This window comes from Felis catus, chromosome C2, assembly GCF_018350175.1.
Source record: "Felis catus isolate Fca126 chromosome C2, F.catus_Fca126_mat1.0, whole genome shotgun sequence".
Lineage (NCBI taxonomy): Eukaryota > Metazoa > Chordata > Mammalia > Carnivora > Felidae > Felis > Felis catus.
In genome coordinates this window covers 65,174,120-65,201,419 of record NC_058376.1, presented here as the reverse complement: position 1 = coordinate 65,201,419, position 27,300 = coordinate 65,174,120, and the positions used below count along the sequence as shown (strand labels likewise).

Here is a 27,300-nt window from a genome sequence, read left to right as displayed (position 1 = left end):
GCCTGCGGAGGCCGAGCCTGGCGGGAGGCACCGGCTCAGGTGCGAGCACCTCCGCGGCGCTCCCTCTGCTGCCGGCGGGGAAGCCGGGCCAGATGCTGCCAGGTAGGGAGAGGTTCAGGGGTGGTCTCACGAATCTGGGGTCGTCCCCCAGCACCTCTTTCCCCGCGGGCACATCAACGTGAGAAAGCCCCTTCCTCCTTAGAGCCCTCTCTCCCAGGGTTTCTCCTAGGAAACCGATCAGCTGATCCCAGCCTGCGGCCTGGTGGCGCCGGAGAGTTGTGAGAGTCACCTGGCTTTTAAAGTACTTCAGAGACGCCTGCCCGGAGTGGGCTCTCAGGCCATCCCCCGTCTGTCGATCAGTGTCTGTTGATCGGCTTCCATTAGAAGATAAAGGCTGTCTCTAGTTTGAAAAGAATAGAAAAGTCTAGGAGGATTGGGACTGAGAAAAGGCCTTTGGATTGCTAGCCTTGGAGAGCATTTACAAACAAAGTGGGTGTGCGCTGGGTTGCATAGTGTTCAAGAGTGGGAGAGGGATGGGGACGGTGGCCAGGGCTCAGGAAGCGCTTTGCAGCCCTTTGGTGATCAAAAGGAGGAGCAAGAAGATAGTAATTCGAGGGTTCAGGAGAGGTGTGTGTGTGTGTGTGTGTGTGTGTGTGTGTGTGTTTTAATTTCTAAATTTTTTTAATTTAAAGGAAGGTAACATGTTAGGGATGCAAGAAAGTCCAGGCATCAGTATTATTCAGGGTCCAGGCTAAGAGACTGGGCTTAAAAAGAGGGGGAGAAGGCTATCCTAGGCCGGAGGGCTGGGCAGGAGTTCTGGAATGTGACTCTAGGGCGAGGAGATAATGCTTGATTGGACCATAGTTTATCTTTTTGGAATTTTATTTTCTGGTTGGCCTTTAACCCCCACGAAATTGCAAAAATGTTCAGGTTCCTGTCGTTGTGCATTATTGGGAGAGAAGATCTATGCCTTGATCAGATTAGAAACATCTGTTAGAAATATTGACCTGTTTGACCACATAATCTTGGGGGGGGCAGTAAAACTAGCTCTGATATTGTGTTTTACGTGCCACATCAAATAAGTGTTTAGTATCTACTTTAAACTGAGCTAATAATAATGGGTGCTTTTTCCAGAGATGCATGCAAATGATCTGAGCACTAATCATTTCTTTGAAGATCTTTTATTCAGAGTGGAAACATCAAAAGCAAGTCAGTGGCGGGTTTGTTCTCTTTTTTAAGTCGTCAAGGGACAGTGGTTTCTCAAACATACCTAAGTTCCTATTGAAAATATGGAATATGGATGCCCTGACCTCACTTAGACCTTTGAAATAAAAATCTCTGGGAGTAGAGCCTAGGGATAGGAATTTCAAACAGAGATCACAGGATTTTCTTGTGGCATTGAGAATTATTGACAGCCTCTGAGTTTTTTCTTTCAGATTTGGGCTTGTTGGGGCCTCTTTAGAACAGATTTCCTTAAAAGTTATGTGAATGCTGCCAAACTTATAGAGCTGAAGGTTACAGTCTTGTATCTTGTACAACTACCTATCTATTGTGTTACCTATAAATTTTAATGTATTTTGAAGGAAATCTATATAGTCATTGTATTAGAAAAAAAATGTTTCTAATCACAAAAACCCCACTTAATTTATTTTTTAAGTTTTTGATGTTTGTTTATTTATTTATTTATTTTGGAGAGAGAGAGCATGGATGGGGGAGGGGAAGAGAGAACGGGAGACAGAGAATCTGAAACAGGCTCCAGGCTCCAAGCTGTCAGCACAAAGCCTGATGCAGGGTTCGAACTGTGAGTCATGACCTGAGCCCAAGTTGGACACTTAGCCGACTGAGCCACCTAGGCGCCCCACAAAAACCCCATTTTAGAACAATTAGAACATATGGGAAAAAACAATTTCCCAAATCCTATAATTAACAAACAACCACCAGTCATTCTTTCTGACACACACACACACACACATACACACATACATGTGTATGTGTGTATATATATATATGTATATGTATATGTAAAAGACAAATGCACACCATACATTTAGAGAATAACTGGAATTGTATTCTGTGTACATTTTTATATTCTGTTTTTTTTTCCAGTTTGCTATCATGAGCACCTTCGTATGTAGTTAAGTTTTTTAAACACCTTTTTATAAAAGCATATGTTCTGGCATATGGAGTTACCATAATTAATTAAATCAGCTCTATATCGTTAACATTCTAATTCTTTTCAATTTTTGTTTATTTGTATAATGTTGGCTTGAATATTGTGGTCTGCCTTTCTGATTATTTCCTTAGAATAAAGTGATGGAGTTAAAAGCTATTCAAATGCATTTTAAAATCTCATTTTCACATATCTTCTCACTACTTTTCCTCACTAGAAGGAAAATTAACATTTGTAAAGGATCTATTGCCTTCTAGGTTCATTCTCTTATTTCAGTGGTTCTCAAATTTTAATAGGTAGAAGAGTCACTTGGGGAACTTGTTAAAAATTCATTTTCCCGGGGGCTGGGTGGCTTAGTCGGTTAATTAAGTGGCTGACTTTGGCTCAGGTCATGATCTCGTGGTCCGTGGTTCAAGCCTAGCATTGGGCTCTGTGCTGACAGCTCAGAGCCTGGAGCCTGCTTCATGTTCTGTGTCTCCCACTCTCTCTCTCTGCCCCTCCCCAACTTGTGCATGCGCGCTCTCTCTCTCTCTCTGTGTCTGTCTCTCTCTCAAAAATAAACATTAAAATAGTTTTTGAATTAAAAAAAAAAATCATTTTCCTGAGTCCCAGGCCCAGCTGTTCTGACCCATTAGCTCTGGAGCAGGGCCCAGCAATCTTCAATTTTAACATTCCCCGCCATATTTGGTAAGAGGCATTCCTGGAACCATGTATTAAACATGCTTTTTAAATAAATAGCAAAACAGACTCACAAATTTAGGTCACTTGCCGAAAGCCATTCATGCATCTGGTAACAGGATTTGAACTCAGCTCTTTGTGACTTCAGAGCCTTTGTTTTTTCCACTACCTTAGGCCTTCTCAAACCTTCACATTGGTGTGCCCCTAAGGACTGCAGAAAGGGAACTCTGACTGACCCCCCTGCAGGGTTCTCTGGGATACCTGAACTTGACACAGACATACACAATGAATCTCCATTCAAAGCCCCCATCAGAAATTCTTACAGACTCTGTTATGCTGTATAACATTTACTATATAAAACAACATCAGTCCTTTGCTAGTTAAATTTACTGCTTGTTTCCTGATTGTTTTGTGGTGACTTTTACCGTGAAACAGTTATTGCAGGACCATCTGGAAGCTCTTGCCTAGAGTGCGAGACACTGCTCCTGTGTGCTCTGTAAATTCCGGATGGAAGGGATGGTCTAAGCAGCAATTCCTTTCAGAATCAGGTGAGAGAGGCACTGCTTTTGAATACACAATGGCAGAGGAGCAGAAGGCGGTGGGCATGACCGAGAGGAAGTGCCATTTATTAGAGATGGGGCTCATTACTCTTAGAAGAGTGTTGGTGTTAGTTACCTGAGGGGAGCCAGCATGGGGGTGAGCCTTTTTCAGTTTTTAAAACATTCCCCAAATGGAATTTGAGACCCATTTAATTTTTTCTCTTCTTTATTAATCTTTATTTTTCCTTCTCGTCCTTATGTATTTCAACTAGTGTACTCTAGAAGGTCACTGATTATTTACCAAATTCAGCACCTGCTATGTGTCAGGTCATTTTGAGGTCCAGGAATACAAAAAACAATGGTTCTCTTTGAGAATTAAGTTAACTTAACTGCTGTATATTGACTTGGGTTTTGCTCAGTCTCTGACTTTTAAAATTTTAACTTTTAATTTTTAATTAATTTTAGACTTAGAGAGGAGTTGCAAAAATGGTACAGAGAAATCACTCAACCTCCCCTAATATTAGACCATTACATAACCGTGGTTCAATTATCAGTACTATTAACTAGACTACAGATTTTATTTGGATTTCATCAATTTTCCTGCTAATAATTTTTTGTTGTTGTTCCCATAGTCTATCCAGGATCTACATTGCATTTAGTTATTTTTCCTTTGTCTTTTCCATCTGAGATAGTTTCTCAGTTTTTCCTTGTCCTTCATTATTTTGACCCTTTTGGAGAGTACTGGTTATTTTGTGGAGTTCAATATATCACTGATTCATGAGGTTGATAGGTCTTAACACTGATGATACTAAACCTGATCACTTAGGGTGAAATCTATGTTACTCTGCTGTGAAGTTATTGTCTTTCCCTTTGCAACTAATAATTATCTTGGGGGAGATACTTGAGACTATGCAAACTCTGTTTATCCTCAACTTTTCATCCACTAATTTTAATTCTCATTGATGGATCTTGTCTGCAGCAGTTGTTGCAGTGGTGTTTGCCTGGTGATTTTTTTTCTACCTCCTGCTTCCTTATTAATTGAGAGTTTCCTATAAGAAAGAGCTGCCCTTTTTCCTCCCATTTGTTTATTTGATCATTTGTATCACTGTGGACTCTTCATTGTATTCTGTGGGTTAACATGCAATGCCATCATCATTTTCTTGCTTAAATGCTTACAATTTTGGAGCTTACAATTAGGGGCTCAGGCTCTGAGTTTAAATGGCTTGTGCTTGTAAGTGGCTGTCATCATTTCTATCCCATCCTTACCCCGAACTCGGGGAATCATTGCTTCTTCAGGGTCTGGGCAGCGATCACTTAGCAGCCAGGTAAGGGAGCTATAAATAGAAGAACGAATACCAGAGGCCCAAAGAAGGTAGGACAACATGTGTGCAGACACTCAGCTCTCAGGAACTCTGCGAAAGTAAAACAAGTAGCAGAGTACCAGCCTTTCCCCTGCTGCTGCTCCAGAGAGGCCTATGGGAGTAGGATCATGTGCCTGGGGCCATGCCCTGAGAGGCTCTGTGCTTAAAGGACCACCAGATGGGTTTGGAAAACAGCTGGGTTTAGAACTCTGACTTGGCACTCTTGGCTGCTAAATGAAGACCACACCCTTTCTTCTGGTGCATAAATGTTTAGTAAATATTTGTGGACTGCACCTAGTATTCTCCCTCCATCCCCTGTGGTACAGAGATTTGTATGTGTAGAGATTCTCCAAAAATGATACCTAGCATAAATGCTGATTTATCTTTAGTTATAGCTTATCTTCCTTGCCAGATTTTTTCTTTCATTATTATGGAAAAGTTCAAACATACACAAAAGTAGAGAGGAAAGCAAAATGAACCCTTGGGTACCTATCAGCTAATTCAATACATCTCAATATTTTGCCAATCTTATTTCATCTATTCCTCCATTTTCAGGGGTGGGGCTGGCATATTTTAAAACAAAAGACTCTGGGGCGCCTGGGTGGCGCAGTCGGTTAAGCATCCGACTTCAGCCAGGTCACGATCTCGCGGTCCGTGAGTTCGAGCCCGCGTCGGGCTCTGGGCTGATGGCTCAGAGCCTGGAGCCTGTTTCCGATTCTGTGTCTCCCTCTCTCTCTGCCCCTCCCCCGTTCATGCTCTGTCTCTCTCTGTCCCAAAAATAAAATAAAAACGTTGAAAAAATAAATAAATAAATAAAAAAACAAAAGACTCATTGAAATTTAAGAAAGGATTGAAATAAACTCTAAGTGCAAGGACTATACCTTAATTCCCTTTTCTCCCCTTAGTGCCTAGCACTATGCCTGAAAATAGCCGATGCTCAGAAAAGACTGGTTGAATTGAGGGGGAGGAAAAACCAGTTTTGAAAGCCTCATCATTTTGAACTATAAGACAGACTTCTAGAGTCTTGCCCTAAAATAACTTCTTTCACGTTACCTGAATTTATTGTCTACAGTCATGATTTTCCTGTCTGTTTTTTGATTGAAAAAGGAAACTTTTCAAGGGTAGGTTCAAGGTCTGTCAATTACTTAATGTTATTATAAATAAGTCCAGTCTAATGACAGTTCCCTAAACATTAACCCAGAGTTACCTGCCCTAGAAAGAACTTGCTTTTAAAAATCATGATTTTTTTAAATCATAAAGGTAATATATTACCCATTAAAAGAAAAATAGGGGTGCCTGGGTGGCTCAGTCGGTTGAGTGTCTGACTTTAGCTCAGGTCATGATCTCGCGGTTTGTGAGTTCGAGCCCCAAGTCAGGCTCTGTGCTGACAGCTCAGAGCCTGGAGCCTGCTTCAGATTCTGTGTCTCTCCTTCTCTCTGCTCCTCCCATGCTCACTCTCTGTCTCTCAATAATAAATAAACGTTAAAAAAGATTAAAAGAAAAATAAATTACAGAGAAATGGAAAATTATCTGGACTTCATAATGTAATTCCAAATTTAGCATTATGTTGCTTGGCACCCTGATAAAATTTGAGCATAAATCACATTGGTAAATAGATTTGATTGATAACTATTACGTTCCTGGGAATGTACTAGGTGTGTTTGGGTGGAACATCTCATTAAATTCTTATAGCAACATTTTAAGATAAGTACATATATATCTTTATGTTTAATAGCTTGATAAAGTTGTTGAGAAGGGTTGCCCTCAGTCACTCAGCTGATAAGCAGGGTGGGCAGGAGATCTCTCTTGAAAGATCTTTGGACCAGTGTTAGAGACCCTTCACACTTCAGATGTTTAGTCCCAGGTACCAAGGAGACCTCACACTTGAGCTTCCTTCGTGCTGGCTCCCTGTACAGTTGGTTTGAGGATAGCACTAAGGCTTGGGGAAAAGGGGAAGTGATTATTTTTAACTAGATCGATGTCTTAAGAAATGGAGTTAGCAGTGAAGGGCTAATTATGAAGTAATCATTAAGAATGGTTCCTTGCTTTTGTAATAAATTTCTTATCTTTGGACAAATTCTGTAGGCTGCAGTTGAGCTATGTTAGCCTGCGATTGTTCCCAGCTTGCCACTGCTTGGGTAGGTTTTAAATCTCTCTAAACCACTCTTCCTCCCTCTGTAAAAGGAGGGGGTGCTAGACTTGTGTGCTTTTTGCTCGTTTCTGCTTCTAACACTATAGTACCTCTGTGATCAGAAATCTCTTGGCTTGTCAGGGGGCCATCCCTCCATAAGCAGCTTTTAGAAGAGCAGTGTTCTCAGTCTAAATTTTCCAAGATTGAGATGGAAGTGTTGAATCGCTGTATTGTATACCTGAAACTAATATTACACAGTATGTTCACTGGAATTAAAAAAAAAAAACAAACCAAAACTTTAAAAAACCACTATTGCCAATTCTAGCAGTTAAGCCTCCTATAGTTGAGTCCCCAAAATGTTGTCTGATTGGCCCCAGGAACCTGTAGACTTAACAGATACAGAAAGCCATGCCAACACAGTCCCAAGGAAAGGGACAGGAGGCTGACAGAGAGAGGGGCTGCCAAAGGGAATCCTGCATATTCTAAGGGTTTGTGTTGGGTGCACCCAGGTACCTAGATGAGGAAAGAGATCAAAATGCCTATGTGAAGGGTGTGTCAGAGGTAGGCTTTGGGCCTGGCCTTGTGGGTTCAGACCCCAGCTCCACCACTTACTAATTGTGTGGTCGAGGGCATGTTCCTTAATCTCCCTTCATTTTTCTCCTCTATAAAATGAGACTAGCGATTCTTACCTTGCAAAGTTGAGAGGCGAAGTAAGTTAATACAAATGATTTCACTTCAGCACGTGCCATAGAGTAGATGCACAAATCAATCACTCTTATTAGCTGTTATTACCGCCTTCGGCATCATTTCTTACGATGCCTTCACAAGACCCTAAACACAGGCCATAGTGTTTAGTTGCTTCCTGAGTCAAATCTCATTTGTGGCTTGACTCAAGAATCTAATCTTCATTTATAACGTTGAATCTAGAGAGAAATGCTTTCTGGGTTGCCTTCAAACTAACCTAGAGCTAAATTTTTGGAATTCTACCCTTTAGTAACTAGGGGATTATCTCAAGAGGTGCTAAGATTGTTTTGTTTTTATTTTTCACATTGAATTACCACCTAGGGATCCCTATGTCTAATTTTAAAAAACGGACAAAATTCAACAACTAAATTTTCACTATAAAAGGGCAGAAGTATATCATACAAAATTCCAAAAATAGAAAAAAGTACCCTTGGCTAATCCCTACTCTTCATGTAGTTCTCGTTAGCTTTTGGCTAATATTTCTCTCTGGAGTTTTATTTCTGTAGTTTGAGTGGTAATCATACACATGTACAGTTTATTTCTGTTTTTCTTTTATTTAAGATTTGATCATACTTGTTTTCATGTTATTACTTGGCACAGAAAATATTTTGGTCTCCATTTAACTATCCATTTAACTGAGGGCATTTTTGGCTGTGGAGATTATCGCTGCCGTGGCTTTAGCATTTTCTATCCCCTTCTGATAGCACACTTAGAATTTGAGGGCAGATGTGGTTTTGGCAATGCAGAGAACATGTGGGAGGGGGGGATTGCTGGCTGTGTCCTTGGGGGACTTGCCAAGTAGCCTTCATCACCTTAATGTGTTCACGTGGTCCAGAGTGGGCCATCAGCTTTGTGGCTTCAGAAACTGGATTTTTGTCAAGAATGGAGAGGATAGTGACCTTTCAGAAGTGAGTTCACACTATTCCACCACATGCTCGTGAAGAATGGCAGTTCATCAGCTGGCAGTGAGAAATACAGTATGATAGAGTGGTGCTTGGGGCAGCCACCAGTGTGCCCACCTGTTGGCCATCCTTAGAGTCACTTTATGTAAGTAACAGGACAATAACAACAGTGGTGGTCAGCACGTAGTTGGCGCTCGCTGTGCGTCAGGCATGGGCTACACTTTATGTATTAATACATTAGGCTGTTCAGTCATACAGTAACCTCTCCAGGGAGGTACTGTTTTTATCCCGATTTTACAGGTAAGGAGACTAAAGTTAGTCAAGTGACTGACTTGAGGTGTCATGGCTGATATGTGGTGCAGCTGTAGTTTCTGCCTAAATCCAAACCACTGATCTTAAACACTGCACTGTAGTTCCACCTGTTAGTCTTACAGATTACTGAGCTCCTGTCTTGGCCTTCTCTTATGTTTCTTGCCCTCACCCTCACCTGTTGGGATGTGCCCTGTGCCAGTGCCTCCTTGTGAATGTAACATTTATAGCTGCAACATCCGGGACTTTAATGCCTATTGTTGAGGAACGTGTTTTTCTAGCTGTCACAGAGAAGAGCTTTTGTCTTTCTCCTTATTTTCTCTTTGAGTCAAAATACAAGATTTTTACATGTTGCTAACCGTCCATTAAAGCTATGCTAGGAAGGGGCCACTAAAGAAAAAATTGGGGAGCTGTATTTTGGGTCGTGCCCGACTCCGTACTGAGGAGGCTTTCACAGCTTCCTCTTTGCCCTCTCCTCCTGTGCGACATCTGGAAATGCCTTTTCCTCTTGGGTGACAGACAGCCTGGGTGGTAACTCCTGGGATGTATAGTTGGTTGGAACCTTCGACCTCTGAAATCCGATTTTCTGATCTCAAACCCCTCATTGGAGAATTCCCATTCCTGTTAGTCAAGATCCACTGGGAATAGGTTTTCAGTTTGCACTGACGTGAATCATTCAGGATAGGATTTCCATGTGAAACAACATGTCTTTGTGATTGCCTTCCAGAGATTGTTGGAGCGGAATTACTGAACAAAAGCAGGCATTGCATCTTCAGTTGTCACCAAGTTTGCCATCAGATTACAAGAGTTGAACTCGAAGCTTCCCCTGCAGTGAAGTGGAGAGAGACATAATCCTCACGTAATAACAGACATGGGCTTCTTCATGACTTTCCACCTTTCCTACAAGTTCCGGTTACTGTTGCTTTTTCTCTTATGCCTGACAGTGCTTGGGTGGGCCACCAGTAACTACTTTGTGGGTGCTATTCAGGAGATTCCTAAAGCAAAGGATTTCATGGCCAATTTCAACAAGGTCCTAGTCTGGGGGAAGGGAAAAACTCTGACTCAGGAAGCATCCGTGAAAGAAGCAGACCTCAACAACTGCCCTTCTGTGTCTCCATACCTCAGTAAGTTTTTTTTTTCCTTTTTTTCAAGTGCTATGTAAACTTCTTAGTTAAATATCACATTTATAGGTACAGAAAAGCATAAAAATCAGAAGTGTACAACTTGGTCAAGTTTCACAAAATGAATATACCTGTGTCATCAGTATGTTACATTAAGAACTGGAATCCTTCTGGAACCCTGGGAGTTCTCGTGCTTCTTTCAGTCATGACCCTTACTTCAAGATTCTAACACCATCCATTAGATTTTTCCTGTTTTTAAGCTTTACATAATTAGGAACACGATATGTAATCTTTCGTGTCTGGCTTTTGTTGTTCAACAGTATGTTTGTGAGATGTGTCTATATTGCTGATGTATAGTTTTCCATTATACGAGCATACCCAATTTTATTATCAAGCCACAGAAGTCTCACATCCACAGGCATGTATTTCGTTCATAAGTCTGCTAGATGAACCGGGGGGGGCGCATTGATTTAGGCTGGTGGCTCTGCTCCATATGTCTTACCTTTTCCACCTGAGACCAATGAGCTCGCCTGAGGATGTCCTTCTCCTGGCATCCACAGGACATAAGGGCACAGGTGGAGAAATCCACTCATGTCATATCTGTTAGCATTCCCATGGTCAGAAGTATGCAGTCAAGGGACAGGACTGAGTAGGTTTTTCAATGTCATCTTTAGTGTTTATTTCTTAAATATATTGTATGTTCTGATTCCCCTTTGATGTCTTGCCTTTCAGTTTAAATTAACAGTAAATTGGTTTGGGTGCCTGGGTGGCTCAGTCGGTTAAGCGTCCAACTTCAGTTCAGGTCACGAACTCGTGTTTCGTGGGTTCAGGCCTGGCATTGGGCTCTGTGCTGACAGCTCAGAGCCTGGAGCCTGCTTGGGATTCTGTGTCTTCCTCTCTTTCTGCCCTGCTTGCACTCTGCCTCTCTCTCTCTCAAAAGTAAATAAACATTAAAATAATAATAATAATAAATAAATTAATGGTAAATTGGTTCTATGGAACACATTGATTAGAGAGGAAAAGCTCCACAGCGATATTAGATATAATCCACAAAGATTCTATGAGACCTCTGATTCTCCAGAACATCAAAGCACTTGTAGTTCTCCAGATACTCCTCTGAGCCTTATACTGTTTCCTCTTTCCAGAATGCCTTTCCTCAATCTCTGTCTGCCTGGTGGATTCCTGTTTGTTCATCAAAAATCCAGTTGAGATCCCTTCTGTCTCAGAAAAGTACATACACTAAAGTAGCCCCCTGTGGGGTGGCTTCTTGCTCTTAGCTGAACGAAACCTGCAGACTCTCTTTCCTCACTGAATCACAGCCTTGTGCTGTGTTTCTACTGGCATACTGCTTCTCTTTACTCAGTCATGGAACAGCCAAAATATCACTCCTGATTACCTGAGGGAAATTGTTCTGCTCACAAGTTACACAAGTTGAGATAGGAAAATGAGGCATTGAACTGCACTTCTGACTGTACTGTCTCCCTTGTTCAAAATCCTCACAACATGTTTAAGCAATTAAAGTTTTCATAAAAATACACGGGCCATGACATAATACTGAGGAAGTACCTGGATTAAGAAGGTGACAAAAGTAGTGATGAAGTAACATGGGCCATTAGTGACCCAAGAAGAAACAAAATTGGAGAAGATGCCAAGGGAGTGGTAGGGAGACTAATAGTGAATGGAAGCAGGCTCTAGAAGGGTAGGGCACCTGAAAAGTTAAGACAATGAGAAAGTGAGCAAGGGGACTAGCTTATATCAGACTTGTCGCATGGGGCTCTTTCAGGGGCCAAGAATAGAGGCGTGGGTTAACTCACATGGTGGGGCTTGATAACAGGCTACATGGGAAACCATCTCAACAGCCACACCATCATCTTCCGGCTGCTCTACGGCCTGGCAGCTGCTCTGGTAGCTTGCCTTTCACGTCACTCCCTTTCTTACTGTTTGTTTTTAGGGCATTTCTGCCTGCCAACTCCATGTGTCACACCTTCAGGAAAGGCTCTTTCCTAGAGGCTGGTTATTGTCTGTAGGTGGCTGGAAGCAGTTATTTGCCCTTGGTGCCATTGGGCCGAGTCTTTCAGCCACTTCACGGACACTGGAGCCTGGTCTAAGCAGCCATGGCCAGGACAGCAGTGGTCACATGGAGCAAGGCGTGGTGACTTACACATTGGAGGGGACTGTGACTGCTTTGTTCAGGAGAGGACGGCACAACATGCAAGCATCTTGAGATGTTATGGCCCGGCCAGTATATATGGAGTTAAAAAAAAGCGTGGCAGAGTTCTCTATCCAAAGCTCTGCCTCTTCTCTTACCAGTCAGTATTCCCTATTAATTCAGATTGAGGAGGAGGGCCAGTGTCTTCAGCCTGATCTGTAAAGCCTTGCATGAGGTCGGTTCCCATGGGTGGCGCTGGGTTTCATCTAGTTAGGTTGTGTCCAGACTCGCTGAGCAAATGCTCCACTGGGATGTCTGCTACCATGCACAATGGGAGAATTGTGATGTTGCACGTACATGTTACTGCTGGGTTAAGCAGGAGGCTAGTTGCTATTTCCTTTCATGGTTTTTACCTTCAGGGAGCTAGGATAGCTCCCAGGAGCTCATGGAAAGAATGGGAAAATGGCCTTGACCATGAGCTTGATTCCATGGAATGCTCTTGAGTTTTAATTTTGAGAAGGAAAAGGGGATCGAGCAAATTTGAAGTTATTCAGTCTAGCCCTGATCTTGGCTCTTGACCATGGTCAGTGGGACAGAATGCATCTCCTCCGTACAGATGAATCACAGACCCAGAGTTGGTTACCCCACCACAAGAGAATGCTCTCATATGTTATTTACTTGCTTTTGCAGAAAATACCCTGGGTCACATGACTCTGGTTATAGTTCATGATCAAAAGAGGCTTTAAAGTAATAATAATAAAAGCTGACACTCATGGTCCTCACTGTGTGCTGGGCAATGTTCTAAGGGCTTTAGGTCAGTGCTCATATAATCCTATCAGCCCTTGATGAGACAGCTACTGTTCTTTCCTGTGTCCTGTTTTTATTGTAGGGGGCCAAAACAAGCTCGTTTTCAAACCAGATCTCACTCTGGAAGAAGTGGAGGCAAAAAATCCCAAAGTGCACAGAGGCCGGTATCACCCCGAGGAATGTAGGGCTTCCCAGCGGGTCGCCATCCTCATTCCACACCGGAACCGAGAGAAACACCTGCTGTACCTGCTCGAACACCTCCATCCCTTCTTGCAGAGGCAGCAGCTGGACTATGGCATCTACGTCATCCACCAGGTGAGTGTGGGGGGCACACCCAGGCTCTGCCCTCCCAGTCCTCCTCTCTGTGAGGAGAGACCGAGGGACTTGGCCCTCTGGGTATCTTAGGTAAAAGGAGCACCAAACTGTCACCAAAGAAAAGGTCTCCTACCTCATTTATCCATTAAAGGAGTAAAGGAAATTCTTGTCTCAGCGTGTGGAATAATCAGACTAAGTGCTGGGAATTTTACTGCCTCTGATGTGAACTTCTGGAGGAAGTCTGGTTTGTTTTATTTTTGTCTGTGTGAGCCCTTCTGTGTTAGCCAATGACTGCCCAAAGATTTTCTCCTGAGATTTACCTTATATTTCCTCCTGCAGCTGCTATACACTGCACGATGAGATGCTGGAATTTTTCATTATTGAGCATCGCTATTCAGTGGGGATCTAGGCAGGGGATCCTACAGATTACTGGGTTAATAGCCATGGAGTTCTAGGACTGTTTCCTCCTTTCTGACTATAACTTTTATTATATAAAACATTTTATGTTTCATTTTCACTTTCTCGACTCATGTATTAGGCTTCCAGAGGACAATTTAGTAGGTATACATTAAGTGATAAGTGTAGGCTGCTTTTGAAGAATTTAGCTCTAAGTAGAGTGGCTGATGAAAGATGCCTGTATTTGGTATTAATGTTTATTGAAAAAAAAATAAGATATCCACTTAAATATCCATGTCTAGCTCCCCCAAATTGTCCCAGACCATCCAAATAATTTCCCCTCAAATCCTTACAGATGACAAGAATGCAAAATCATTAACTGCATGCTTCATATTCAAAATCATTAACTGCATTTTATAACCAGCAGTATTTGTTTTAGGACAACTTTCGACAAATCAGAAGATGCAGTTCTCCAATGTATACTTTCTAATAACCAGGGGCCATTTTTTACAATTTGAAACAAAATTTTACTATTGGTTTATACTTATTTTTCTTTTTAACATTGTTAGTCATTCTCCATCCTTACTCAGGACAGCAACCCCCCAATGTACAGTATTTTGTGACTAGAAAAAATATGTGTGCTTTGTTATTCTTTTCAGGAAAATACTGTGGTAACTTGAGAATTGCCTGTACTTCTGTTATGATAAACTGTTTATTAAACTGGAATTTATTCATAAGGAATTTGATCCAAATAGCCATAAAAAATTAATTCCGTAAAATCTTTTTCATACTACATAGCTTTGTTCATATTATTGTTTGAATTGTGTTCTCTTCTTACCCAGTGATGAATCCCTTTCCATGAGGTCACTATGAGGATTACCTTCTGCCATTAAATGTTAATGTTTGTTTATTTTTGAGAGTGAGAGAGACAGAGTGTGAGCAGGGGAGGGGCAGAGAGAAGGAGACAAAGAATCTGAAACGGTCTCCAGGCTCTGAGCGGTCAGCACATAGCCCGACGCAGGGCTCGAACTCACGGACCGTGAGATCATGACCTTAGCTGAAGTTGGACGCTTAACTGACTGAGCCACCCCTCACCCCAATAACTTCTGTTTATAGGTCCAGATTTCTTGTTTTTTTGTTTTTTTTTTTCTGGTAAGCTGTGTCTCTTAGAAGCTTAGTGCAAATTTGTTACATAGGGTAAGATTGGATTAGCTAGAAGTTAAACAGTAAAGCAATGATGGTAATTGGCATGACTACCATGTAAGAAGGTTTATGGTTTTATGTGGAATAAATGTATGTTTTTAAAATTTTTTTTGAGTTATTTTTATTTGTATTTTAAAAGTATGACCTTTTAAAAAATCGTGGTGAAATATACATGAAATTTAGTATCTTAACTTTTTTTTTTTTTTGGATCAAACCATTTTATTGAGGGGCTTCAAGGCAAGGTTGATGGGCTGGGAGAACAGTGAAATCTGACACCCTGCCAGAATCTCTCCAGGTTCACAGTCACTAAAAGTGCATCTTAACTGTTTTTAAGCATACAGTTCAGTAGTGTGAAGTATATTCACAGTATTGTGTAAGCACGCTCTAGAAATTACTCACCTTGCAAAACTGAAACTCTATACGCATTAAGCAGCAACTGTCCATTTCAAGGCATGTTTATAGCTTTTAGAATGTAAGTGTATATGAAAAAAAAAACAAACACACAAGCAAGTGGTCTTTTATGATCACATCTACTCTGTTAGATCTTCATGTCACAAGTATATTCTTGTGCTTTGGAAAGAATAATTCCAGCTCTTGCCTCTGAACTGAAGAGAGGCATGGTGTGAAACCTTATCTCTGGAGCTTTTCAAGTTTTAATTTCTGTATCTATAGGCTGGAAGTAAAAAGTTTAATCGAGCCAAACTCTTGAATGTGGGCTATCTAGAAGCTCTCAAGGATGAAAACTGGGACTGCTTTATTTTCCACGATGTGGACCTGGTCCCCGAGAACGACTTGAACATTTATAAGTGTGAGGAGCAGCCCAAGCATCTGGTGGTTGGCCGGAACAGCACTGGGTACAGGTAAGCGGTACGGTGGCTCTGCCCAGGGCTTGCGTAGGCGGAGAAACTTGCTCTGTTGTCATCAAAGCTGTGGGGGGCGTCGTGTCCAGACTATTATAGAAAAATAAAGAACAGGAAAAATGGTCCAGGACGTATCACTTAGAGTTGAAAACAGGAATTATACCAACCCTGGCAGAGGATGAAAGAGGAAAGGAAAGAACAGGATAGGGAAGGCAATCCAGGCATTGCAAATGAGGGCCAGCCCCGCCCACGGCGCCCCCATGGTGCAGCTTTCACAAGCAAGTCCACACTGAGTAGGTGTCCCTGACTTCCCCTTCTAGCAGGCAACAAGAGCATGCCCCTTCGGTCAACGTTTAGGCCTCTGTTGTGAAACTGACTCTTCTTTTCAGACTGTGACATCTTCCCAGGGTTCTGAGGGAGAGTGGGGAAGGGCATATCCACTGAGTAGTCTGTTCAGGGGCAGGACACCCAGGACAAGTTCCTCACTCTCACAACCACTGTGAGAATTGCTTAGACACCATCATTTCTATCTTCGTTTCCATCCCCTCCACCTCTGAGCAGACACATAGCTTCTGTTCAGCCTTACTGACTTTGAACCCAAGCCCTGTGTAACACTTGGGATATAAACAAATGCCTAGAATAAGCCACAATGGGTGAGCACACAAGGTCTTTAAGAAACACTTACGGAAGGGTCTAAAGCTCTTCCCCAGAGAACATGGCACCTTCATCTTGTGCAACAGTGGGAATTTCCCAGCTTCCAAGACGTGGAAGCAAGAGAGAACATGGCGTGGTTTTGGGGGAAAACGCAGGTAGTTCATTTGGGCTGGAAAATGAATGTCTGGGATGGTGGAGGGAGGAGAGGCAAGAGATGAGGGTAGGCAGATTATGCAGGCCTCGTTCAGTCTGCTGAGGAAGTTGGATTTCCTGTGGAAGGGACTGACACATGGTTACAGCTGAAGAATGACAGGAGAAAGCTCATTGCTGGCCTTTAGTGTATTGAGTGGAGCAAGGCAGAGGGGAGAAGCTGGGAGAGGAGATGCCATGCTCCTGAACTAGGCAGGGATAGTGGGGCCAGAGGGCAGGGGAGGGGTCTGGAAGAGAATCACAGGATTTTTTTCCTTTGAGGAATTATATCCTGATTCTTCCCTGGACATTTTGTTTTCTGGTCTCCTAGAGCCACCTCTGCATGGAAGAAAGCAGCTTATTATGTCGGGGTACCTTGGCATTTTCAGAAGCATGTCAACCATATGCGTAAAATTAATAAGCTATCACCATGTATATAACACGGAATACCTGTACTTTTACCCTTTCATAGGGTCCAATTCTTTCTGAACATCTGTGATAAGACATTATAATCACACAAGATTGTTTTCGTTGTTTATTTCAGAGTGTAGCTACACGGGATTGTTTAAAGACTTTCTGTTGGGATTCTAGATTTTTTTTTTAAGCCAGACCTCAAGAATCTGAATTCTTGGGCTTTTCTGCTGGAAATAAATTTTCAGCAAAACTGCAGTGCCACAATCAGATGCTACTTACTCTAAAAACAGCCCTTGTATGAATCTTGATGTTTTGATTTGTTCTTGTAACTGGCCAGACATTTCTTTTATAACTAGATATCAGAGAGCCTTTGTCGTCTTTGAGTAACTGGCAGGGTTTTCTTAATAGGAATCAGGTGATTGAATGTGTCTTCTCTTCTGATCTGGATGTAAGAAGTTCTGAGCCAAACCCATGGCTTTCTTTCAGAAGCTGAGAGAAGAATCTATCTGTAGATCAGAGTTCTAATATATTTCCCATGTTGATCTTCTGTTCTGATTTAAGTTTTCCTCTGGTCCTGGTTGTTTGTTATTTACATTTTTCTACTTCTTTATATGAATCGTGTAAACTGCTCATCTTCTGGGGCCAGAGAGAGGTGAGTGCAAGTAATGTAGGAATTGCTCTTATCTCCGCTTACCTACTTCTTACCTTTGTTACTTTGGGCAAAGCCTCTCTAGTTGCCTGGAGGGCAGGTGGGGTTGAAGGTAGCTAAGTGTCTTCTCCCTGCTGGTAACTACGTTTCACTGAGTCACAGAGCTTAAAACCCCACCCACTTTAGCTTTAATCCTTGTTACCACAGCCCCATGAGGAGAAGTACAAGAAGTTTTTACCCTGTAGAGGGAAGCACTTGAAGTAATTTGCCCTGTCTCAGACTCTGATGAGGCCAGAGATAAATCTTGTTTATCCTACTGACTATGGATCAGTGATGAAGCCCTGGACCAGCCTGTGGGAAATTTTACTGCCAAGAATTCCTTTGGTACCTGCCTGCTTTCTTCAAGGACTCTACTGTTATTTTATGACTATGTTTTCCCTACCGTTGGGCCTTACAGCCCTTTAAAAAAAAAAACTGTTCCAAGGCCAATTTAATATTTAAGCTTTTCCCGGTAAGAAGAAAAACCAAAAGCAAAGATCAATAAACACGTAGACATTAGCCATCTAAGAAACACCTGGGAAACTAAGAGTTCCTTAAACCTTTCTTACGGTACCTCCCACTGCATCTACACTGCTTTCTGGGTGCTCCCAGACAGCCCTCCTTTGTGTCTCTCTCCACTTTTCCTCATGGAGTTCTGACCACCATTTTCCTACCTATCTGAATCCTCCCAGACCCACCTGCCGGCCCCCTGATGCACGGCATCTCCTTCCTCAGAACGCTGATGAAGTTTGCCTCTTGTGTTAGACTATAAGCTCTTTGAGGGCAGGGCCTACCTGTTACAGCATCTAGCCAGCTGTTTTGCACACAGTGGATAGTGGTTATTTAATACATCACTCCCAAATCAGTGATGCTGGTTCTCTTCTGGTGACCCGTTGTTGGTGCTTGGCAGGTTGTGCCTGGGCAGTGATGCTGCTCGGTGTCCTGATGAAGCTGCTGGTCTCAGGTCCTTAATTCCTTGTCAGAGTCCAGTGGCCATGGCTTCAAGTCACTGCAGTGGCTGTCTTGGCCAGTAACAGCTGCCTTCTGAGCCCTGCATTCCTTTTGTTTACTTTAGGTTGTTGTAATACCATTTTCTAGAATTTTAGGTTGGGGGTTATAAGTAAATCTATTCCCCTGTGGGTTAAACAGGGCCTCCCCATCTATACTCAGAACATAGAAATAGCTGAATTACAAATTGGCTTTTGGGACTGCTTCCACCTGTTAGATAGCAATGCCTATGTGTTTATTGATCTTTCCTTTTGTTTGTTTTTTAAAGTTTATTTTTATTTATTTTGAGAGAGAGTGCAAGCAGGGGAGGGAGATAAGAGACAGAGGGAGAGACAGAATCCCTAGCTATCTGCTGATAGCGCAGAGCCCGATGTGGGGCTCTATCTCACAAATGTGAGACCATGACCTGAGCCAAAATCAAGGGTTGGATGCTTAACCTACTGAGTCGCCCAGGTGCCCTGCAAAGCAGAAATATTTAATTGGTCCTGGAATACTTTGGAGTGAAGTTAATTAAAGTTAGAAATTCTCCATATATTCATATCTTTTTATTTAGTAACATCTAAGTTATTAAGCTGCCCTCATTTGCATTTCTGAATTGTTACAGTGTGATATTCAGGGGTTACCTTTATTTATCAGATATGCTAATTTGTGTGCAAATAATCCATAAGAGTCCGTATGACTGGGAGGTGCTCTCTGACCTCTCAAGGTCCTTCTTGACCTCTTCTCCCTTCCCTTTTTCTTATCGTATCCACATAGCTCCATTCTGTGTTCTCTTATCACCTACTATGTTGTCTTCAGGCCATGTCTCCTACTCCTGCCCCTTCAGCTACTGCCTCTTGACATCTTAGTTCCAAAGCCGTATCTGTAGCCACTCTTCTCTTTTGAACTTGAACCCTGTATCCTTTTGCCCACTAGCAAAAGCACTAGGGGTATCTCAAATTCAGCTTATCCAAAACATAATTCACTGTCTTCCTCTTATTGTTCTGTGTACTCTTTTTTTTTTTAACTTTTTTTTTTTTTACATTTATTTATTTTTGAGAGACAGAGAGACAGAGCACAAGTGGGGGAGGGGCAGAGAAAAAGGGAGACACAGAATCCAAAGCAGGCTCCAGGCTCTGAGCTGTCAGCACAGAGCCCAATGTGGGGCTCGAACCCACATACCGTGAGAAGTCGGATGAGCCGAAGTCGGATGCTTAACCGACTGAACCACCCAGGCGCCCCTCTATTTTTTTTTTTTAAGACTGTATCATCTACCTTGTTACCCAAGCCAGAAACCTCAGGATTGTTGAGGTGCCTTGGCTTCTCCACCACGCAGACAATGAGATGGAGATTTGCATGCACAGAAGTGGAGTTTGTATACAAAGTGTGTGCAGGAGCTGTGTCCTCTCTACCTGACCCCCGCCAAAAAAAAAAAAAAAAAAAGTAAAAGTAAAAAAACCAGTATATTCATTATGGCATTCATTCATGCTGAACCTGGAGGCTGCCTCAGAATCCTTCTTAACCCCGTGTCCTTGGCAGCCATTACTATTCACTGGATTGGCACGTGAGATGAAATCTGTTGTTCACCCTGATGTCGTGCTGCACATTTACAGGTACCTCTGTAGACCTCCACACACAAACATTCACAGTAACAGGTGGATAGCACTTTGCTTAGTGAGCAGACGTGAGCACTTACATTGACAGGAAAGAAGGGCAGACAGGGAAGGCCAGGAACGTTGGGGGAGGTGGATGTCAAGTAGGGGTGGATGGATGAAAGTGCATGGTCCTCAGACTGTTCCTAGAATGCCAGGCCTGAAATAGAGATTTCTGAAGAGTGTGTGGAGAACAGATGGCCTTGTGCTAATGTTACCTTCTCTCTCCTCTCTTTTGCTCCAGGTTACGTTACAACGGATATTTTGGGGGTGTTACTGCCCTAAGCAGAGAGCAATTTTTCAAGGTGAATGGATTCTCTAACAACTACTGGGGATGGGGAGGCGAAGACGATGACCTCAGACTCAGGTGAACAACAGGGATAGGTCCCCTTCATGGGGCTCTGCTGTCTATCAGTGGTGGCTCTGGAAACCCTCATTTGTGGATAGTTCCTCTAGATGCCAGTCCAGCAGGTCATAAGGCCGTGGAGTCCGGCTTAAAAGGGGTCAGGGGGCAGGGGGCAGGGGGAGGGCAGGATGGCCCAAATTGCCGTTCGCCACTGGCAGTTCAGAAATGATGGAGGGTCGTTTGTTCCTGCGGGTATTTAGAGAGCAGAAGTGTTGATGGGGGTTTCTGCGGACTTGGTGGGTATTACTTACAGAGACAGGGTCCAGAACTCTGCAAAACTGCAATTTGAGGAAAGTGGCCAGAGAGCCTATTGTAAGCCTGTAGCTTTTTTTTTTTAAATGTTTATTTACTTTTGAGAGAGAGAGAGAGAGAGAGAGAGAGACAGACCCTGAGTGGGGGAGGGGCAGAGAGAGAGAGGGAGACACAGAGTCTGCAACAGCTGTCAGCTCAGAGCCTGATGCGGGGCTCGAACTCGGGAACTACAAGATCATGACCTAGGCCAAAGTCTGATGCTTAACCAACCGAGCCACCCAGACACTCCTGTAAGCCTGTGCTTTTGACCAGACACCAGGGAATCCTGGCACAGTTCTCAATTTCCAGAGCAGAGAATGCCAACAGCCTGTGAGGAGTGGCACACCCAGGATCAGACCAAGATTCCCTTTCACCCTTATGCATTAGCCAGCCCCCCACACTGGGAGCAACTGCTGGCCTGACACCCCAGCCAGACTCAGGGCTGCTGGCATTACCCTCAGGCTCTCTTGCACTACTTTTTGCTCTGGGGGCTCAAAGGGAGTATGTCTGGACTCTTCTCTCAGCTCCCCCCTCCCTGCCAAACTTGGGTTTTGTGACCCAATCTTATCCCTAGCTCCCAAGAATAAGTATTCAATAGCCTCAATTGAGGCGAGTATCTTCAGACTTCTTATAATAAGGCTTTGGGGGCTATTGGGAGACCCTCTTTCCTCCTACTGTTGCCTCTTAGAAAGGACAGTTCTTTTTTATTTTATTTTTTAATGTTTCTTTATTTTTGAGATAGAGACAGAATGCGAGTGGGTTAGGGGCAGAGAGAGAGGGAGACAGAAGCAGAAGCAGGCTCCAGGCCCTGAGCTGTCAGCACAGAGTCCCGACACGGGGCTCGAACTCATGAGCTGTGAAATCATGACCTGAGCCGAAGTCGGATGCTTAACCGACTGAGCCATCCAGGCGCCCCTATGAAGGACATTTCTTAGCTGGGGTTCTGAAGTAATAGATGTGTGACTGCCAGAACTGCCCCAGTGCTTTAGTGTGAAGGAGCCAGGGCTCCATGTTGGTCTTGCTCCCATGTCTCGGCTGAGAGTCTCTGGAATGTTTCTGGCAGGAGAGAATGGATTTCCCTCACCACAGGCTCCATAGGAATGGTCTTAGTGATGGGCATCAGTACTTTAAGGCCCGGCCCATTGGCAGCCTGTGTGGCTGTGGCTTATGAAGTAAACACAGGGCACCTGATAGATTTCTGGGCAAGAGTAGCAAGGACTAGAGGTAAACAGTATCCCTCATGTTCCCCAAATCATTTCACTGTCCAGATGGGATGGCTAATAGAATCTTGCATGTATTATGTGACTTCACTATCTTCTTGATCCTCCTCAGCTTCAAGGCAGGGGGGAGACCCCGGTTTTGCTTTCATTTGAGAAGAACATCATGGTCTCCAGAGTCGTTCTTGACTAATAACTGTGAATAAACCAATGACTTGAACATAAAAGTTTCCTGAGGTGTTTTAGAAAATGACAAACTACAAATTGACACCTCCCCTTTTACCCCAATAATAAATGTTAAATGTGATTCTTTTATAGACTTGCTGCCTGAGGCCGGATGTTAAAAGATTGCTTTTTTTTAATATCCTAATTTTAATATTCTAATATCCTAATAAGCTCTGTGTGACTGTGTGTGTGTGTACATATATGTAAATTTTTGCAAATGATTCTTCTTAAGTATCTAGTGGTAGATGAAGTGGGATAGACTTTTTTTAAAAAAACACTTCTATTATTCTTCTAGGGTTGAGCTTCATAGAATGAAAATAATCCGGCCAATGCCTAATGTGGGTAAATATACAATGATCTTCCACACTAGAGACAGAGGCAATGAGGTGAATATAGAACGGTAAGTCCTGGATTCATATGGCTGGCAGGCTACCTGCTTAGTTTCTTCTGTCAGTGAGGTCTGCTGAATTCAATCAGATGAGCCAGTTTCTTTTGTTCAAAGCTTTTTATTAAGGCAGTTTTCAAACAGACACAAAAGTAGAGGGAGTGGTGTATGGAACCCTCATGTGCCCCATTCCTAGCTGCGACAGTTACCAACTCACATCCTCTCTCCCTTCTCCTGCTTTTTCTTCCTCCCCCGCTAGATTATTTAGAAGCAAATCTGATATCACAGCATATCCTGTGTAAATACTTCAGTATGTATCCTTAAATATAAGAAGTCTTAAAGAAACCAGTATACCTAAAATGAAATTAACAGTACTTCTTTAATATCATCAAATATCCACTTAGTGTTTGGATTTCCTTGATCATCTCATAATTTCTTTTCCCTTAACCGTTGGTTTATTCACATCAGAATCTAGACACAATCCACACATTGCATTTGGACGATCTCTCTGAAATCTCTCAGTCTGTAGATTACCTCTCTACTACCTTTTGCCTGCTGCATTTTATTTGTTGAACAAATCAGGTCATTTGTCTCCTGCAATTTCATACCTTGTGGATTTTGTGACTTGCATCCTGGTGGTATAACTTCATATGTGCCTCTGACCTCTACATTGCCTTGTAAGCTGGGAGTTAGATCTGGAGGCTTGAACAGAGTGCAGTACTATTCAGGGTTAGAACACTTCATCAATGATGTCACATCTCTCTTCTTGTATCACAACTGGAAGATATGATGGCTTGTTGGGTCCTTGTGATATTAAGATTGATCTGTGGATTTAGGTGCTACCAGTCCCAACCAGGTTCCCCATCAGTCTTTCACCTGATGATTTTATCAGCCATCGGTGCTCATTGAATATATTTATTATTCCATTGGGAATCACAAAATTCTGATATTCTATCATGCCTTCTGCATTTATTAGATAGATTTTTCTGCAAAGAAGGCCTTGCCTTCATCTGTTTGAGTATGCCAAGGTATGGTTCTTATAGAAAAGGCAGATAAAGGGAAAGAATCAGTGCTGATTTTTCATTTTTCAAAATGATGACTTGATGTTCCCTAGCATCCTTCAGGATGTAGTTAATATTCTTTTCAATGCTCAGTTTATCTCATTGTTGGCAAGTGGAATCTTCTTCAGGCTGACTCCTGAGTCCTTTGACATAACTACACTAGTTTTGAGAGCTCCCTTACCTGTGCTCCTATGTGATGAGCTATTCTAGGCTTACCATATACTTTTCTTGCCCCAGGAATTAGACCTTTCACCCAGGAACCTGACAGATAAGCCAGTTCTTTATGGGACTGTAGTTGAAGAATCTACAGTTCTTTGTTCTGATATTTTCTTCTACATTTTAAAACAATATTAGGGGTGACTGGGTGGCTTAGTCAGTTAAGCGTCTGACTGCAGCTCAGGTCATGATCTCATGGTTTGTGGGTTCAAGCCCCGTGTCGGGCTCTGTGCTAACAGCTCAGAGCCTGGAACCTGCTTCGGATTCTGTGTCTTCCTCTCTCTCTGTCCATCCCTCACTTACACTCAGTCTCTGTCTCAAAAATAAATAATAAACATTAAAAAAACAGTATTAAAATATTATAGGGCTTTGTTAGACCTTATACTTTAAAACAATATTAAAAGGCTTTTAATGGAACTTGGGTATATTATGCTAAGTGAAATAAGTCAGTCAGAGAAAGACAAATATGATTTCATTCATATGTGGAATTTAAGATACAAAACAGATGAACATAAGGGGAGCAAAAATAGTATAAAAACAGAGAGAGACAAACCATAAGAGACTCTTAAAAACAGAGAACAAGCTGAGGGTTGTTGGCAGGGCGTTGGGTGGGGGGTGGGGTGGGCTAAATGGGTGGTGGGCATTAAGGAGGGCACTTGTTAGGATGAGCACTGGGTGTTGTATATAAGTGATGAATCAATGAATTCTCCTGGAATCATTATTACACTATATGTTAACTGCCTTGGATTTAAATTAAAAAAAATAAATAAATAAAAATAAAAAAAAAAGGCTTTTAGCCCATGTGTTAGAATCTGCAACTTTAACAAAACAGCTACTTCTGTTTTCCATGCGTCTTTCTAGTCTTTGTCCATAGAGGTGCATTTTTCTCTTTAAATTAAAAAAAAATTAATTATGGAATAGATGCAAAATAATACTTACAAATTGTCTGAAAAGTGTGAAGATTCTTGGTACCATGAACAGTGGTAGTGCCCACCACCCAAATTATATTTGTTACCTGTGACCCACCCCCCCCCCCCATACCCATTTCCTTCCCCCAACCCAAGAGGTCACGCTTTCCTGAATTTTTGTGATTATTACTTGTGATAATGATCGTTATTTCTGCTGTTTCTTTGTTGTTGTTGTCGTTGTTGTTGTTGTTTTTCCAGAGGTGTGTATCCCTGTGAAAAAGATTGTTTAGTTTTATATATTTTTCAATTTCATACAAGTGAAATCATACTGTATTATTTTTCTCTGACCTTACTTAGCTCATTGTGTTTCTGATCTCTGTCCACATTGATACTGTCACCAAAACGTTGTGCTTTTCACCCCAAAATCCTAGAGACCAATTCAGCTCACCACCTGCTTCACTCCCCACATCCCTGGGCTCCAGCCATGCAATTGCTGCTGCTTCTTGAAGCGCATTCTGCCGCTTTGCATGTCTCTGCATCTTGCATGGGATGATGACCCTGCCTGGTTGTCCTTTCCTGCACCTTTCTCCTAAGCCTCAGTCATGTCTACTTTCTCCGCACCCCCTCCCCAGACTCCTTCACGAAGTCAGGTTCTGCTTCATTCATCCTCTTCTACATATATCCTGATTTTGTTTGAGACTCTTAGGAGAGGTGTGTACCCTCCTGCCTACAGACAGCACTATGGGAGGATTCATAGATACCCTGAAGCTTAGCCAAGGACCTGTTAGCAATGGATGGTGCGTATTGCATTGTGTCCGTGTTACTTGTGCGTCCTTCTGTCCTGTAGACTGGGTGCATTGACTCTTCCCATCATGGGCCCCTAGGGTCTTAACATGAGGTCTGACACGTGAACACATGGCTATCATTGGTGTCCTGTTACTTTAGATGGGGAAAATTAACTTTTTGCAGCAGGAAATCCAGATGGTACGATAATTGACAAAGATGTTTTTGTCAAATTTGGGGGCAGGGCAAAAAGCAATGGAAATATATGTTAAATTCTTGCATTACCATTTACACTGTTCTTTTTATCTTTAGGATGAAGCTCTTACATCAGGTGTCACAAGTCTGGAGAACAGATGGGTTGACTAGTTGTATTTATAAATTACTCTCTGTGGATTATAATCCTTTATATACCAACATCACGGTGGATTTCTGGTCTGGTGCATAACGTGACCTTGGATCTTCTGGTGACATTCGGAAGAACTGAATATTTTATTGCAGTAATTTTGGACTAGACACATTCGGAAGAACTGAATATTTTATTGCAATAATTTTGGGCTAGAGACCAATAATTTTTGGACTAGTAGCACACATTAAGAACTCGTTGCAGCTAATTATTGAGCTGAACTTTTTCTTTTTGTATTTTCTTAGCAGAGCTCCAAGTAATACGGGGTGTAAAACAATTGGAAGAAGACAGCTTTCTTGGTTGTTTTCCCCCTGAGGGTTAAATCTTGTAATACAGATACTTGAAGGACTGAGTATAAAAGGACTATTCAAAGAATACCATGAAGCCTAGCTACTTGAGAACTTGGATTGAAGGATATTTAAGTTTGGGCTAAGAAAGCCCACAGGAAATAGGATTGCTGAATGTCTCAGAGAACCAGAATTGTTCTCGTCTGTGGTAGAAAGGTACGAAGAAATCTACCTGTTATTGATTTATCCTGCACGCTCCTCTGAAGAGCTGGGCCCCGGGTGTGAAGAAGGCTGCAGAAGAGAGGAGAGAGGTGAAGAATCAAGATGCGGTGAACTTGAGGATGAATGGCTGGGAGGAGGACAGTGATGGAGAAGCAGCCACAGTTGTGCTGGTCACTGCTGCTGCTCCCTGTCCTGGGGGTCACCTGCCCAGACATGTCTTCCCAGGAATAGCCCAGCAGGGAACACATTATCTACTAGTTTTTAAAGTATTTTTGTAAAAATGATTTTGTACGTGTAGGATATGAATTAGCTGTTTACAAATTACATATTAACTCATAATAGATCGAAAGTACCTCTGTAGTAAAATATGGAAAAGCTTTTGGTGCCTAGTCTTGGTTTGTCACTCTTGTTTGAGGCCTGTAGATGTGTTTATTTCAGTATCCATAATCCTCAGCAGTTTATAAGCAAATGAGACTGGGTTCCTTTACTCCCTTTCTTTTTTTTTGTATCCTTCTGTTCCTTCTTCCTGTTTTTCCCCTTTGTCAACTGGCGGCAGGCCCATGGCAGCTGCCTCTGCATCTCCTCTCCTGGGCCTATCATGCCTTTGTTCTCTTCATCCTCTTGTGC

At 42.4% G+C, this 27,300-nt stretch overlaps 1 protein-coding gene and 2 long non-coding RNA genes across 7 annotated transcripts; 1 reads left to right on the top strand and 2 right to left on the bottom strand.

The window, feature by feature from the left end:
* Window positions 1–8,478: 8,478 nt before the first annotated feature.
* On the bottom strand, window positions 8,479–12,456 carry LOC123379964. The gene is made up of 2 exons (XR_006585085.1): window positions 12,263–12,456; window positions 8,479–9,660 (listed from the first exon to the last, which is right to left on the bottom strand). It is a non-coding gene; the product is annotated as an uncharacterized LOC123379964 (long non-coding RNA).
* On the top strand, window positions 9,654–27,051 carry B4GALT4 (beta-1,4-galactosyltransferase 4). 5 transcript variants are annotated; one of them, XM_023260195.2, is made up of 7 exons: window positions 9,654–9,958; window positions 12,994–13,226; window positions 15,498–15,685; window positions 20,514–20,636; window positions 22,704–22,808; window positions 25,677–25,775; window positions 26,074–27,051. In XM_023260195.2, exons 1-7 carry the CDS (start codon window positions 9,706–9,708, stop codon window positions 26,204–26,206), a joined length of 1,134 nt encoding a protein of 377 aa, XP_023115963.2. In that variant the 5' UTR covers window positions 9,654–9,705; the 3' UTR covers window positions 26,207–27,051. The 5 variants fall into 5 exon arrangements, with proteins under 5 accessions (XP_023115963.2, XP_023115966.2, XP_023115964.2 ...); XM_023260198.2 differs by having other exon boundaries at window positions 25,685–25,775; window positions 26,074–26,212; XM_023260196.2 differs by lacking the exon at window positions 25,677–25,775.
* LOC123379965 lies at window positions 15,327–18,404 on the bottom strand. The gene is made up of 2 exons (XR_006585086.1): window positions 17,222–18,404; window positions 15,327–15,775 (listed from the first exon to the last, which is right to left on the bottom strand). It is a non-coding gene; the product is annotated as an uncharacterized LOC123379965 (long non-coding RNA).
* Window positions 27,052–27,300: the final 249 nt, after the last annotated feature.